At 43.3% G+C, this 16,177-nt stretch overlaps 1 protein-coding gene across 1 annotated transcript in view; it reads left to right on the top strand.

Annotated features, from left to right (window-relative positions):
• The window catches only part of LOC147201997 (contactin-associated protein-like 4), a 111,778-nt gene that overhangs the window by 79,727 nt on the left and 15,874 nt on the right, over positions 1 to 16,177 (top strand). Inside the window, exons 13-18 of the mRNA XM_086115440.1 lie at positions 2,056 to 2,256; positions 2,445 to 2,607; positions 2,835 to 2,959; positions 4,216 to 4,386; positions 11,823 to 12,041; positions 14,767 to 15,006. Coding sequence (XP_085971566.1) covers positions 2,056 to 2,256; positions 2,445 to 2,607; positions 2,835 to 2,959; positions 4,216 to 4,386; positions 11,823 to 12,041; positions 14,767 to 15,006 — 1,119 coding nt within the window. The remainder of the gene's footprint in view (positions 1 to 2,055; positions 2,257 to 2,444; positions 2,608 to 2,834; positions 2,960 to 4,215; positions 4,387 to 11,822; positions 12,042 to 14,766; positions 15,007 to 16,177) is intronic.

Genomic DNA, 16,177 nt, shown 5'->3' with positions numbered 1-16,177 from the left:
GGCTAAGGATGGCTTTGACCGATACCGTAAAGGGGGGGGGGGGGGGGAGTGGGGGGGTGCAAACATATTTGCAAAGTACATTCAGTTCAAACGTATTGATAAAATGTAGGCTAAATGCTAAAAACAGGATTTATTCCCATAATTCCATGCGGTGTTGACTTGCACATGCTCAAGTAAAAGAAAAATGCATTTAGCCCACATTTTATCAATATGTTTGAATGTGTTTGCAAATACAGTACAGTTTATACATAAATCTAACTAAACGAGCAAGTAACTAAAAGACTCACACCGTCCCTCCCTGGCTCACAAACAGACTATCGATAGATTTATAATAATCAGGACTGCTAATGCTGCCTTAATCGCTTTCGGGAGAAGAGAAGCCACTGGTGGCCATTTTACATTGCCACTCACACAGCTCGCCCAATTTGAATACAGTAAATCAATGTTTCCTCACTGTTTTCATGTTATTTCCTGCCTGTAAGGCAAAAATTGTGTCGTTAAAACTGTTTTCATATGTAAGGCATTCAAAGGTGCATATACAGTATATATATAATAGAAGCTCCAATAATGGTTGCAGTTGCGTTATGCATCCACTCGATGGAGCTACGCTAAAGGGAATACAATACAATGCAACTTTGTTTAGATAGAGCCCTGTCTGCAGTTGCGTTTTGCATTTACTATATGGAGCTATGCGAAAGGGAATCCAATACAATACAGCTTTATCTATACAGTCATACCTCGGTTTTCGACCATAATCCGTTCTAGAAGGCTGTTCAAAAAGTGATTTGTTCAAAATCCGAAAGTATTTTATTTGCCCATGATCAGGGACTAATATACTATGCAGAAATAACACAAAAAAAAAACCAGTCAGATCTGCGTAAATCACAACAAACACGTCTGCTAACAATGAATGTTACATGAGGAAGCATCACTTCCTCTTGTAAGGAAGCTGTTCTCTGGAATGACCAATTATGCTTCTCCATCTGCCAATCTGCTGGAACAGTATATGTTTGGTGGCTGCAAGGAGAATGGAATTTGTCTGACTGCATTGTGCCAAGTATAAAGATTAGTGGAGGGGGGATTGTAGTAGGACAGCACGATGATGACTGGTTAGCACGTCAGCCACACAGTACAGATGTGTTGGGTTCGATTCTGGCTCCGGCCTTCCTGTATGGAGTTGGCAAGTGATTCCCGTGCCTGCATGGGTTTTCTCCGGTTACTCTGGTTTGCTCCCGCATTCCAAAAACATGCATGGCAGGTCAATGTACCACTCCAATTTGTCCCTAGGTGTGATTGTGAGTGAGAGTGGTTGTTCGTCTATGCGTACCCTGTGATTGGCTGGCAACCAGTTCAGGGTCTACTGCCCAAAGTCAGCTGTGATAGGCTCCACCACACCCGCAACCCTCATCAGGATAAGGAGATCAGATCATGGATGGATGGATGGGATGATGGTATGGAGTTGTTTTTCAAGAGCTGGGCTTGCTCCCTTAGTCACAGTTAAACTTTAACTGTGAACACTTGAGCATAGCAAGAGATTTTAGGCAAATCTATCCTTCCAACTTTGTAGGAATAGTTTGGAGGTAGCCGCTTCCTATCCCAACATGACTATACAACAGTGCACAAAGCAAGGTCCAGAAAGACAGGTCAGACAGAGTCTGGTGAGCATTAACTTGAATGGCCTGTACAGAGTCCTCATCTCAACCTGATAGCACGACTTTGGGATGAATTAGAGCAGAGACCGAGAGCCCCAGAGCCAGGCCCCCTTGCCCAATAACAGTGTGTGACCTCGCAAATGCGCTTGTGAAAGAATGGTGAAAAATTCCCATGGATACCCTTCCCAGAAAAGTTAAAGCTGTTATTACTGCAAAGGGTGGACCACTGTCATCGTGATTAGATGGATTAAGAATATGATGCCACCTACGTTCACAAGTGAGTCAGGCAGGTGAGCAAATACTTTTGGCAAGATAGTTACTTCATCTGTTCCCTCTAAATTTCTGCTTCCGAAGTGCTGCATTAACGTACTTGGAAATGATGTCTCTCGTGTGACCACTTAAGACAGGGCATGGATTGTGATCAAGCACAATAATACAGAACTGAGCACACTGCAGTCAAGCACTGGGAGAAAGCAACATCATAGAGCCCATTTCCAGTACGCTTCAGAAGAGGAGCAGTTAGCGGTGATCCTCAACCAATCAGAGCATTGTGAGCAGGAACTGTCATACTTTTGCAGGAATTCCCGTCTCCTCAACAAACCAGGTAAAAGTTAAATGCTTTAATACTTGTTTGTAATCCCATTTAGAAATCTGTATTAAAAAGAAAATGTACAATTTAAAAGAATCTTACTAATCCTTGTGTTGTGCAGGTTCACCCAATCATGTGTCTCGGACCACAATTAATGAATGTCTGTGTAAAATACCAAATGGTAATTGTTGTCTGTGTTTCAGACAGTACGCCACTAAGCTGGTGGTTTGGAGGTCAAGCTCCTGGACAGATCCAAACACATTGGGCTGGAGCTTTGCCAGGCAGTCGACAGTGTGCTTGCGCTCTGCATAACAACTGTCTGAATTCAAATGTCCAGTGCAACTGTGATGCTGACAGTGAACAATGGTGTTGTAATTTGTAATACCCCTATGTATGATGTTTGGTTAATGCATTCGTATTGATTTGCGTTTTGTCTTGGGGGGCGTTTCCGTAGTACTGCTTTTCAAATCTAAAATTGGCTTAGATGGCGAAATTATCCACAACATTTTGGTGGCTCTTCTTTTTTCTTCTCACCTTGTTCATTGTTTATGTTTCTATTCTTCTGCTTTTCCTCTTCTTTTGACCATCGTCAGGACTAATGACTCAGGTCTCCTCACCCACATGGAGACTCTGCCAGTCCGATCTCTGGTACTCGGGGGTGGCCAGCCAGGCTCAGAAGCTGCCTACAAAGTGGGACCTCTTCGTTGTCATGGAGACAGTAGGTTATTTTTGGTTATGTTACATGTTTGTAATTTTTCAACATGGGAAGATTTGTTGCGTAACACAAGTTATCAAATCTATTTTGGTCTCTTGTAAAAACTGCATAGATACAGCCGGGGTTCGAAATTAACACCTGCCAACGCACCAAATGCAAGTTATAATTAATTTTGGCAGGTGTTGATAAAAACTTAACAGCCAGTTTGGGCAGTGATGCGTGAGGCAATAGTGTCAGTCAGATATACGAGGTGCGTTCAATAACTTTGACACCCGCACATCATGTGGGTGCACTTGGAGCTGATCACAAGTGTGGCTTAACTTTGTCAGACTAAATGAAGAGCCGCTTCAGTGCAACACTTACAATGAGATGATTTGTGCAAAGGAGGTGGTAGGACATCTTGAGATGGAGTGCCGTGTCTATCGAGCTTATTGCTCCCTCCCGCTCCAAGTCAAAGCCTCCAGTGCGCTGAACTGTCAGTTACCAACAGTTACGCATCCAACAACTCAATGGTGGGTCAACTCGAATGCAAATAAACAGCAAGCATGAGCACATTTTCTCTACACAGCAAGTGCCTGTGTCCACAACATGTACATTGTAAACACACATGGAACCTGCTGCGAATCTGAATTAAGTTACTCTGCTTTTGTCTGTCTCCACAGCAGGTGAGCCCATCAGTGGGAGCACAGTGGAGTGGATGCTAATTTATCCTTGTGTGGGAATTTATTTTCATGAGATTTTCAAAACAAAAGCATTCTATCCATCCATCCATTTTCTGATCCGCTTATCCCCACAAGGGGTGCGGGGGGTGCTGGAGCCTATCCCAGCCATCTTCAGGCAGTAGGCGGGGGACACCCTGACCCGGTTGCCAGCCAATCACAGGGCACACAGAGACGAACAACCATCCACGCTCACACCCACACCTAGGGACAATTTAGTGTTCAATCAGCCTGCTGTACATGTTTTTGGAAAGTAGGAGGAAACCGGAGTACCCGGAGAAAACTCATGCAGGACCGTGGAGAACATCCAAACTCCACACAGGGAGGTCGAAGCCACTTTGGCTGGTGCTCAAAAAAAGTGAACTTAGAAACCCTGGTTGCAGCTCTGCTTTTGTTCCAAACTAATTACCATACCTTACAATTACTCGATTGTTTTAAATGTACTAATTTTCTAAGTTTTAAGCATGGCAGTAAGTATTAAAGTGCTCTTGTGACAAATATGTACAGACTTTACAAACCGATGTCCTTTTTGTGTTCCAGAAAGTTTTTGGAATGCTGCACTCTTTGATAAAGAGACATCCTACCTTCACTTCCCTACCTTTCATGGAGAGCTGAATGCAGACATCTCCTTTTTATTCAAAACAACATCTTCCTCTGGGGTCTTCCTGGAAAATCTGGGCATCAAAGATTTTATCCGAATCGAACTCAGATGTAAGTGAGAGCTCAGCTCTTTTTCCTTATTGTAATGCAATCATGTTTTTGCTTTGAGTATGACATGACAAAGCTAGGCACTAGTCTCTTCTCTCTGCCCTCTGTCTTTTCTTCTCTCGCTCAAAAAAAACAGCATGCCTCCAATTTGGCTGCTATTCTTCAGGCAACAGGTGGTTAGATGTTATAGGATCCTTCAGAATACATATAAAATACTCTTTGTTGTTATTTTTTATTAATTTGTTTCCTTTTTCACAATTTCCCATCTGTGATGTATTTCTATTTTCCGCATCCTCCATGAGAAAAAAGTTGTCAAACAAGAATCAACACTGTTGACTTTATCTCTAAATGTGGATACCTGCAGTCGAGCAGTTTGATTACCGTAATAAAGGAGAAGACTCGTTTGAGTTGCATGCCTAAGACAGAAACGTAGATGTGGCACAGATTACAGTGTACAACCTAATCCACATTAGAAGGAGTCTCAGGTCTGCTTTCGACTGCAACTCAGTCATACATCTGTGGGGGAAAAAAATTACAGTTTCAAGAGACCGCTTGATGGCAACCATATAGGCATGTAACCAAAAAATTATCTCGGAATCGGAAAATCTGTTATGATTTAAAAGACGTGAGTGGATCAAATCAAACTGATTTCACTCATTCTACTTATATACAAATGCACTATACTATATATTCCAATATATTGAGATACAGATGGGTGGCGCGGTAAACTGGTTAGCATGTCCGCCTCACAGTGCAGAGGTCATGAAATCAATTGCGGTCTCCGGCCTTCCTATGTGGAGTTTGAATGTTCTCCGCGTGCCTGAGTGGGTTTTCTCCGGGTACTCCAGTTTCCTTCCACATTCCAAAACATGCGTGCTCGGTTGATTGAACGCTCCAAATTGTCCCTAGGTGTGATTGTGAGCCCTGCAATTAGCTGGCAGCCAGTTCAGGGTGTACCCCGCCTGCTGCCTGAAAACAACTGTGAAAAGCTCAGCCTCGACCCTCATGAAGATATGCAGATTAGAAAATGGTTGGATGGATCTCATCCATCTTTCCATCCATTATCCCAGCTGGTCTGTTGGCATTTTAGGTACATATAAATGTCAGAATCAGAATCAGAATCATCTTTATTGGCCAAGTATGTAGAACACACAAGGAATTTGTCTCCGGTATAACACGCTGCATTAGTATCATCGTAAACAACAAATCATTGAACCATTTTAGAGTAACCAGTAGCAGTATTTGTAGTACAAGAAGAGTGACTACGTCAGTGACTGTTTAAGGAGTTAATGGCTAGAGGGAAGAAGCTGTTTAAGTGTCTACTGGATTTGGTGCGCATGGATCTGTAGCGTCTGCCTGAGGGGAGTAGCTGGAAAAGGTGGTGGGCAGGGTGCGGGGGATCCAGGAGGATTTTCCGTGCCCTTGTCTTGATTCTTGCAGTGTGCAAGTCCTCAAGAGTGGGTAGGGCGGTGCCAACGATTTTTTCCGCCGTCCTAACTGTCCGTTGAAGTCGGATTTTGTCCTTTTTTGTGGCGGCCCCAAACCAAACCGTGATGGAAGAACACAGGATTGATTCGATGACTGCCGTGTAGAACTGTTGTAGCACCTCCTGTGGCAGGCCATGCTTCCTCAGCAGCCTCAGGAAGTACATCCTCTGCCGGGGCCCTTTTCAGGATGGAGATGGTGTTGACTTCCCACTTCATGTCCTGGGAGACTGTGATTCCCAGGAACTTGAAGGTCTCGACGGTTGACACAGGGCAGTTGGATAGTGTGAGGGGCAACTGTGGAGAAGAATGTTTCCTGAAGTCCACGATCATCTCTACAGTCTTGAGCGTGTTCAGCCCGAGGTTGTGTCGGCTGCACCAGAGCTCCAGCTGCTCCACTTGTTGGCGGTACGCAGACTCGTCGCCGTCTTTGATGAGACCGATGACCGTGGTGTCGTCTGCGAACTTTATGAGTTTGACAGCTGGATCTGTTGAGGTGCAATCGTTTGTGTAGAGAGAGAAGAGCAGTGGAGAGAGGACACATCCCTGTGGGGCTCCAGTGCTGGTGGTGCGTATTGATGATGTTGTTGCTCCCAGTCTCACCTGTTGTGTCCGTCCCGTCAGGAAGCTGAGGATCCACTGGCAGATCGTAGGGGACACACCGAGGTGGAGAAGTTTGGGGGTGAGGAGTTCCGGGATGATGGTGTTGAACGCAGAGCTGAAATCCACAAACAGAATCCTTGCGTAGGTCCCTGTGCTGTCGAGGTGCTCGAGGATGTAGTGCAGACCTATGTTGACTGCGTCTTCCACAGACCTGTTTGCCCGGTAGGCAAACTGGAGAGGGTCCAGCAGGGGTCCGGTGACGTTCTTTAGGTGGTTCAGCACAAGGCGTTCAAAGGACTTCATGACCACAGACGTCAGGGCGACAGGCCTATAGTCGTTCAGTTCCGATGTTGCCGATTTCTTGGGAACTGGGATGATGGTAGACTGTTTGAAGCAGGATGGGACCTCACACAGCTCCAGAGATCTGTTGAAGATTTGTGTGAAGACCGGAGCCAGCTGGTCAGCGCAGACTTTCAGGCAGGAGGGGGACAATTTGTCAGGCCCCGCAGCTTTCTTGATCTTCTGCTGCTTGAAGAGCCGTCTCACATCCTGTTCGTGGATCTGTAGTGGAGAAAAAGAGGGTGTGGGGGTAGGTAGAGTGGTTTCTGGTAGAGGTGGGTGTGTGTGGGAAATGGGGGTGACCTTTTCAAATCGGCAGAAAAACATGTTTAGTTCATTAGCAAGACCTTTATTGTTCACTGTTTGGGGGGGTGGCATTCTATAGTTAGTGATTGCTTTCAGGCCATTCCATACAGATGCAGAGTCATTAGCAGAGAACTGGTTTTTCAGCCTCTCTGCATAGCTTCTCTTAGCGATGTTAATTTCCTTTGTCAATTGGTTTCGGGCGTGTTTGTACAGTGCCCGATCTCCACTTCTAAATGTCATACTCTGAATGTGTCATTCCCTTCAAAGATATATTTCGCAAATGGTAATTTGATGTGTATCTCATCCTGTGGCACGCTGCACAACTGGTTAGCACATCTGCCTTATAGTACAGAGGTGCAGGGTTCAATTCCAGCTCCGGCTCTCCTGTGTGGAGTTTGCATGTTCTCCCCATGCCTGTGTGGGGTTTCTGTGGGGTACTACAGTTTCCTCCTACATTACAAAAACATGCATGACAGGCTAATTCAACACTCTAAATTGTCCCTGGGCATGATTGTGAGCGCACTTGGATGTTTGTCTGTGTGTCTATGTGTGCCCTGCAATTGGGTTGTAGATTATTGGGTTCATCATACATGGGCCACCAGACCTTTTGACATGTTCTATGGCTAAGACAATCGCCAGGGTTTGCAGGAATGTCTAGATGACGAATACGGAAGCACACGTAATGCCGCTGGTCGCTTTCTGTTTTAAAAACATAAAGTAGAATAAACTAGTGCTTTACTCATCAATAGTGTGATCCATGACTCACACACTGAGAAATGCACGTTTCTTCATGCACCTTTTTAGAAAAATGATTTTAAGTGGTGCAGGGGGCTAAATTTGACCAAGCAAGCCAACGTGTGATTATTTGCGTCTCGTGCATTGGTGATGAAGACAGCTCGGGGCGCCCAGCACTCATGTAAATTTCAAACACATGGCCATCGACATCGTAAGCATCGAAGCTCCATCCCTCCACAGTTTTAAAGTCTCAATTCATTAATAACTTTTCACTTAGGAAGTCACAATAGCACTAAAAATGTGACGATAGCTGAGAACAGACTGATTTTGTAGAATGTCTTTTAAAATACAATAGACTTTTTAGGGAAACATGAATTTCAACAGTAGTTGTAGTTTACTTCAAAAGGCCTAAAACAGAAAAAGCACTGTATGATTGTAAATGAATCCAAGAATCAAAAGAATCAAACCTGAGAGACTTGCCAGGCATGTGCAGCTGCACTGAAGAAAATACTCAAAATGACTAATGTTTCCAAAGTATAATAAAATGGAGACTTATTTTTGTTCCACTGGACTGGCACAGATAAGCGCCTGGAGCTACAGTCTTCTCCAATTCTCTATCGCTGGCCCAGCTGTTCTAGCTGCTGTCCAGTTGTGCCTACGGATGGGTGTCAGAGATTTTCTCAGACAAAGTTAAAGAAATGACTCGGCACACAGGAAAATTGTCTTCAATATCGGCGGGAGCGGATCTCTAAGAGCGAACGACGGTTTAGTTGCTCCGCGATCACAGTCTCGAGCTCCCTTCCCGCCAATTCAGACTTTTATTGTAACATACAAGGAAAACACTGCCCCGGATATTTGCATACCGCACCCCCGGTCCGGCCCCTCGGTAGTGATTGGTTACCTGTTTTTAAACATTGAACCACCAGTACGTTGGCGCCTTTTCTGTCTGGTCTACATCGAATTGACATGTTGCAGACTTTGCGGATGGCCAATGTCGCCTGGGCGCGACGGGTGTTCTCAACTCGTCTTTTGTTGTTTAACCGCTGTTCCCGAATTATTCATTCCCCTTTTGTGACCGAGTTTCGCCCTCTCACCCGTGATCGCCCACCTGCATTGACGTGCTACTTGTGGACTTCAACAGCCCTCCGCCTTTGTGCACAGGCATTTGGGGGTGCTGGATACACACCCAAACGCTTAGATGTGCCCAGATTAAATGAAACTTTAAACATGATACAATTTTGCTCATAGATCCCTCTAACAATGGGCAAGAGGGAAGAAGTCACTTCACACCCATGGAGCCTTGGGAAGGCTGCTTTTCCACTTGGCACATGATGGAAACAGGTTATCAAGACAGTTTGTGTGGGGAACCAAAAAATAAATCAAATTTGTGGGCTCAGCTCTATTTTAACTTAATTTTCTTAATGAAGGTTGCTTCATTTCAGAGACCATTTCAGTACACTGAACTTACATACGCGTAAAGTGTACCCACGAACATCAGTGAAATACAAAAACTTCATCATTCAGGCAAGCTGGATCCCTGCTTTCATGTCCTTTTGTTTTCTGGCTGAGACATTTTAAATGTATGAATAGAATATTCAGTGCATCGCCCTTTTCACATCCCAATGTTGTCCTCTGCTATAAACCATGGCGGTGGCTGCGATCTTATTCTTTACATTTTCATTCCCATCACTTCAAACTAGCCAACAGCCATACTTTTTTAAAATGTTCATTATTTTAACCCATAACTGACATTCAGTTGATATTCCCCTATTCAGGACACTCAATATAGGGCCTCTTTATGGTTGTTAATGAAAACCCACGAGAGTTGCTCTTGAGAATGAACCAGTCTACTGACAACCAAAAGTGTCTGCTTAATTGCAATGCTTGGTGTTGACTTAAATTTGGTTACGATGGATGCATTTTTTAAATTTATCATGCTGAAGGAAACACACAGTACCTAATTTCCTATAGTGCAAAACTAGCTGTGCATGAAAATACTGTCCATGTGGTACCTGATCTACTAATAGCACACAAGTAGGATTGCATCTGACTAAAGTGCTAAATTGCAGCACCGTGTCTAGTGTCATTTATCAAACCCAAGCTAAATTGTGAGTTTTTGTGTCTTTTAAATAATGCAGACCCATTTAAAGCACAACCCAGGTACAAAGCGGTGCCACTGTAGCAGAAGGCAAAATGAGAGGCGCTGAGGAGAACATTTCCGCTCTTGTAAGCTTTTTTAAAAATGCCATCAAAAAGGATCACGGTTTATTCATCAAAACAATGATGGAGCTTCTGAATGATTGAAGGACTAACTTAAAGCCAGTCACACAAAAGAGTAATGCAATGAAAAAAACATCATTTCTATGAGTCTGTGTCATTTCAATGCCCACTGACAATTGGTGCTCTTCTCTCTCAGAGCAGTTTGCGCTCTCAAGTTTGAAACAAAATGTTCCTCAGGTGGCCATGTACCCGGGCATCCAATTGCCATGCACTCTGGGTGACTTTAACAAAAGAACATGTTTTACTCTTCCACAAACACTTCTAATTTCATCCTATCAAACTTCATTTTGAACTTTCAAAAGTCTCCCAAATGTTTGATGGTGACCAAAACACTTTGTTTCAATACATTAAACAAGCTGTTGGAATCATTTGTGAGCAAAGAGATGCCACGCCGGCCTGTATGCCTTCTTACCTACCGTTCCTCCATCAGTTGTGAATAAAAACTGCTCACCGACAACAGTAGAACTCGGTGCTTGTCTCAAGTATGTGAATTCACCTCAAAAGGAGGGAGAAATAAAGAGAATATTGTGCTGTTTGTTTATTGGTAAGATTTTAACTGCGACACAGCTCTTGTCACATAGCCACTGTTTTAGTTTTGCAGCCATTTTTACACCTGTTGCCAGCAACACACACAATCTGTTAGGGCAGGGGTGTCAAACTCATTTTTGTCGCGGGCCACTTTGGAGTTACGTCTTCCCTCGGAGAGCCGTTAAGACAGTGAAACTTAAATCATCACATCGTATGATTACTTGTGCACAAAAAAAAAAGATGGCTCACTAGTTTTGAAATCAGTCAAGTATTGCTCATGTGAGTATAAACAAGGTAACAAATTATTGCAAAATGTCACCGTTATTCATTTTGAATGAAAATTGGAGATTTTGGTACAGATTTAAGCAAGGATCATGGAAGTTGACACAGATGATTTGCCTTCACAGGCCACATAAAATGACGTGGCGTGCCAGATCTGACCCTTGGGCCTTGATTTTGACACCTGTGTGTTAGAGTTAGTGAACACACAATTTAGTGCTCGCAATTTGGTATTTTATGAAAAGATCTTATTGGAAAAACGCGTAAAACAGCCACCAACAGTGTATGCAATCTGCAAACATGCAATTTAACACCGCTACATTATCAAGAAATTATTGCTATAAATACAGTAATCCCTCGTTTATCGCGGTTAATGGGGACCGAGACCACCCGCGATAAACGAAAATCCGCGAAGTAGCGACCAATTAACATATTAATTTATTTACTTTTAAGTCCGCAAACGGTCCGCGAGAAGCTGCGAAAGTCAGCAAAACAACAGTGAGTCACATAGAGCAACATATACAGTACTGTACTCCATGTATATGAAACTTTTTTTTTTTTATGAATGTTTGATGCACTGAAGCCACGAAAAACGAACTGCGAAATAGCGAGGGATCACTGTACTCAAACACATCACATCATATATAAAATGTGAAACAAAATGGAACGGTTGCCGCTCAAAGGACTGACCCTTGAGATTCCACTGCAAGTACAGCAGTAGGACAAAATATAAAGTGCCAGGAATGCTTCTTTGATCTGTTCATTTGAATGTATAGCAGGAATATGAAGTCAAGTCAAAAGTTAAATTACAGCTTAATTGAGTTCAAGTGTGTTGGTCTAAACGTCCTCTTTATTCTGCCCACTGAACTCTTTTCTTAACCACAGCCCCCTTGGAGGTGATGTTCTCTTTTGATGTGGGGAACGGGCCACTGGAGGTCAAAGTGGAAGCAAGTGGCCCTCTGAATGACAACCGCTGGCACAGTGTACGAGCTGAACGAAACGTCAAAGAGGCAACGCTTCATGTTGATGACCTGCCTGCAGCCAGACAGGAGGCTCCTTCTGATGGCCAAATTCATCTCCAGCTAAACAGTCAACTATTTATAGGTGAGAAGCACTTATGCATTTTGAGGATACTGTAGGACGATTATCAGCACCGAGATTTGGCATTTTGACGTAGTTCGGCAACTGCCTTTTTAAAAAGATCTGTCAGCCAATCAGCGAGCCCGACTACTGTATACTGCAGGGGTGGCCAACCCGCGGCTCTTTGGCTGGTTCAATGCGGCTCCCGGGCTTTCACGAAACGCGTCGAAAACGCCTCGGTGGTGGCGCTGCCATTCAAACAACGGCTCTAAATACACAGAACTAACTACGTCAGCCTATCACCAATCCGTTACTTGATTGACATAGAGGGCAACCAATCAGATGACAACTGAATCACTGGATTGACATTCAGGGCAGTACGTGTGTGTGTGTGTGTGTGTGTGTGTGTGTGTGTGTGTGTGTGTGTGCGCGCGCGCGCGCGTGCGTGCGTGTGTGTGTGCGCAATCGGGTGGATGACGGGAGGTTCGTCGCTTCAAAAGTCGATCTTCGGTCAAATATGTTGCAAGCTGACCCAAGTAGTAAGTAACTACTGCAGGTCGTGTGTGTGCGCGTGCACGTGTGCGATTTGGTTCTTTGCAGTGACACAGTAAAAAAAAAATTGGCTCTTTGTCTCTGACTGGTTGGCCACCCCTGGTATACTGTATCTAGTCGGGACTTCTCTACCAACCATGCCAGCTTGGGCTCGTTTCTTGCGAGAGGTGACATTCCAGGGAATGTTGCCTCGAAGCTGCTGTTCGAAATTGCGCACTCGTCTCACTCTCTCAGCAGCGCACATGGTGACAGCTCACGCGCACCTCGCACGCGCTACATTTCGACAATCATTCCTTCATTTCCGCCCCACTTTAATCTACAAACAGGACACCAGACTGTTCCCACTTCCATTACAGTTTCAATCGTGCGACCGAGGGTGCACACGTAGTTGTTCTATGATCATTTGATGCATCCATTGACGCACATTCGACTCGCAGACTGCTCCATTCAGGAAGTCCAAATATGGACATAGTTTATCAGCCCCTTGAATCGGGCTCCTTCGTGTGTTTCAGAGGTCAGGTGACTAAGAAGTTTCTGTTTTATTAAATACTGTAACATGTTTAACATTATTTATGAGTGTATATTGCGCGACCGTAGTTATTGAAAGGGCTCGTAAACGAGCTCGGTGGAGTGTGGATCAGATAAACTGCTTTACAAAAATATTTATTGATAGAAAAACAAAGTATAAACGGAAATCGCTAGCAACAAAAAGCCCGGAAACCCAAATATGAACAGAAAGTACTTGCAAACGGCAAGGTAATTTAACAACTGAGGTCTGTATTCTGCTCATATTCAGTCATGCTGTATAACCTTCCCATGCCCACAGCGTAGCTTGGCGTCCTTGTAACAATCATGTCCTAGAATTGGAATACTCTTGTATTATTCCTCTCTTCTTAGTTAGGTTTGATGGTTACGGTGTTATTCGTCTCTGTTAGTTGTGTTAGTTCAGACACTTGAAAGAAACAATGTAGAATGCTGTTGAAGGTATTTCCTGCTCACGGTGTTTACAATCACCTTTAGTGCCCCTTGACCCCCACCACTTTTAGGGCCCCCCCCCCTCCATAGGACATGTTAAACATCAAAAGAGGAACTGTTATCTCAAGTATCTGTGTTCGTGCCATCACACCAAATGGTGGCTAGTGGGGGTCAAGTCTCCCCTCACCACTCCCAACTTCTTCCAGCCACACTGGGTCAGATGACATGTTACTTTCTTTGTTTCCGGCATTTGGTTGAGAGGTGTACCTCCCCGCCTCTCATTATCATATTGTCTCTATATAATCACATGAATGTGTTTCTTTTACGCTTCCTGATTGAAATCTGGACCCCTCAGGAGCCCGAATCGACTCATAAACTGCAGAAAATAAATTAAAACCCTTCGAAGGAACTGTTCATCGCCTTCAGCCTTTATTTGGATTACCAACATTCTCCTCGTCCAAAATTCAACAAACACGCGGGGAAGAGGAGGCCGCTCTTCCTACAACACAACCGAAAGTACTCAAAACGAAATGGCAAGATTCCAAACACACGAAAGTCAAAGTAGTCCAAAATGTAGGTCAAAATGAGCTTGTATTATGCGAGAATTGTATACCTGTGAAAGTGAATAATTTTTCATTCAAGCTTGTTCAGGCATATTCAATACAATACATCCTTATTCATAGGGTGCTTTCACAACAGCTGCAGCTGTAACATCGAGTGCTATTTTAGTTTGCTACACTTCTATCAATTGTTGCCTTTTGCATTGTGTATTGATTCTGTTATGCATCTCCTGCCCTTTGTGAAAGGTTTGTTCAAGTGTCAATCATCCAATCAAGCAATGCTTGTGTGTGCCCGTATGTCTGTGAGCACACTTTCATACTATATTAATAAAGGTGTGTTGTATTGTATTGTATACTGAACGTAAAACTAGGCAAGAACCTTTTATTACTCCACATTAGAGGATGGGGTTTATTATCAGTTGCTGCGATGCCGTCGTGGTGGGTTGTTACAGAACTTAAAATGTGAGGCTGTAGAATTGTTATTGTTGAGGAAAAAGACTCACTTTGTGAAAAGAGTAAACCGTCTACAGTGCTGCCAGATGGCACATCTATCACCCTGATTCTTGGCATTGTAGAACAGACAGGCCTGTACTTCTGACAAAGCCTGCATCAGCAGAGAAATAATTTAAGAGTGCATTGATTTCATTCATTTCCCTTTTTAGGGGGTACGGCTTCCAGACAAAAGGGCTTTCTGGGTTGCATCCGCTCTCTGCAGTTAAACGGAATCACCCTTGATCTGGAGGAGAGGGCGAGGATCACGCCTGGGGTCCAACCTGGATGCCTGGGCCACTGCAAGAGCTATGACTTTCTATGTCAAAACCAGGGTCTTTGTGTGGAAAAACCCAACGGTTTCTACTGTGACTGTAGTCAGTCAGCCTACACTGGAGCCTTCTGCCATAAAGGTATGGATTTTCAAATTTGACTTCCTGATAAACACATCCTATTCTGTCATGGAATGATCAGATGACAGACAACAATGGTGTCTTCCTCATAACCAAAAATAGATCAATTGATAAATGATCCATGGTATGAGATAACGGTCTTATTAAAAATATGTGTCTTGTCTAACTTAAAAATGCAAAATCAAAACTGTATGTCTTTTCACGTTAAAGACTCGTCTAAAACGGAGTTGCGGCAGAAATTTATAAGCAAAGAAAATAAAACACCCACCATAATGTGGTCAGAATCCACAGTGCAGACTTCCAAGTGTATGCATGCTTATATAAACAAGAGGTGCAACAATTCTAATCATTTGTCAAATTAATTTACAACCATTTTGATAATAGATTAATAAGCAGACTCCCTTTGTGTTTTTACAACAAGGCATTTGAAAATGTCTGCTCTTTTATTTTGCAAAACAATGATCAACATTTTTGCCCATCTTCTGATGAATGTAACACACCATACCAGAAACTGAATTATAATTTGTTTGTTTTTGTATTCCCCTGGGTGCCAATTTGAAATAATGCCCCCTTTTTGAAAAAATGGACTGAAATAATAAAAAAAATCATCTGATTCATCGATTAGTCAAAGAAACAATGAACAGATTAACAGATTATTCAAATAATCATGAATTGCAGCACGAGTATCTACATATTTACGTTACATAGTTGTAGATTGTGTCATATTGTCTGCACCATAAGGCATTCGGATTATAAAGCGCGCCTTCAATGAATGGCCTATTTTAAAACGTTTTTCATATATAGGGTGCACTGCATTATAAGGTGCAAAGAATAGAAGCTACAATAGTGGCTGCGGTTGCGCTATGCATCCACAATATGGAGCTACACTAAAGGGAATACAATACAATACAGTACAGCTTTATTTACATATAATTTTCACAACCGCTGCAGCTGTAACAAAGCCATGAGAACTGGTCACAAACACGGAATTGAAACGTATAAATACAAATGGCATTACAAAACAAAAAATGAAAGATTATGAAGACAATTGATTCAACACTGGGCTCACATCCACAAGGGGCTAAACATCCTTAGAAGTCTTGCTTGTCTCCTTCCTTCGTTTAGTCACTAGTTAACCATGCTGTTGGTATTATTTTTGTTCCATTGTGGG

This window comes from Hippocampus guttulatus, chromosome 7 (assembly GCF_054856545.1).
Source record: "Hippocampus guttulatus isolate MCC_2025c chromosome 7, RoL_Hgut_1.0, whole genome shotgun sequence".
NCBI classification, from domain to species: domain Eukaryota; kingdom Metazoa; phylum Chordata; class Actinopteri; order Syngnathiformes; family Syngnathidae; genus Hippocampus; species Hippocampus guttulatus.
Note: the sequence above shows the minus strand (reverse complement) of the source record. Positions and strands in the feature narration are given on the sequence as shown.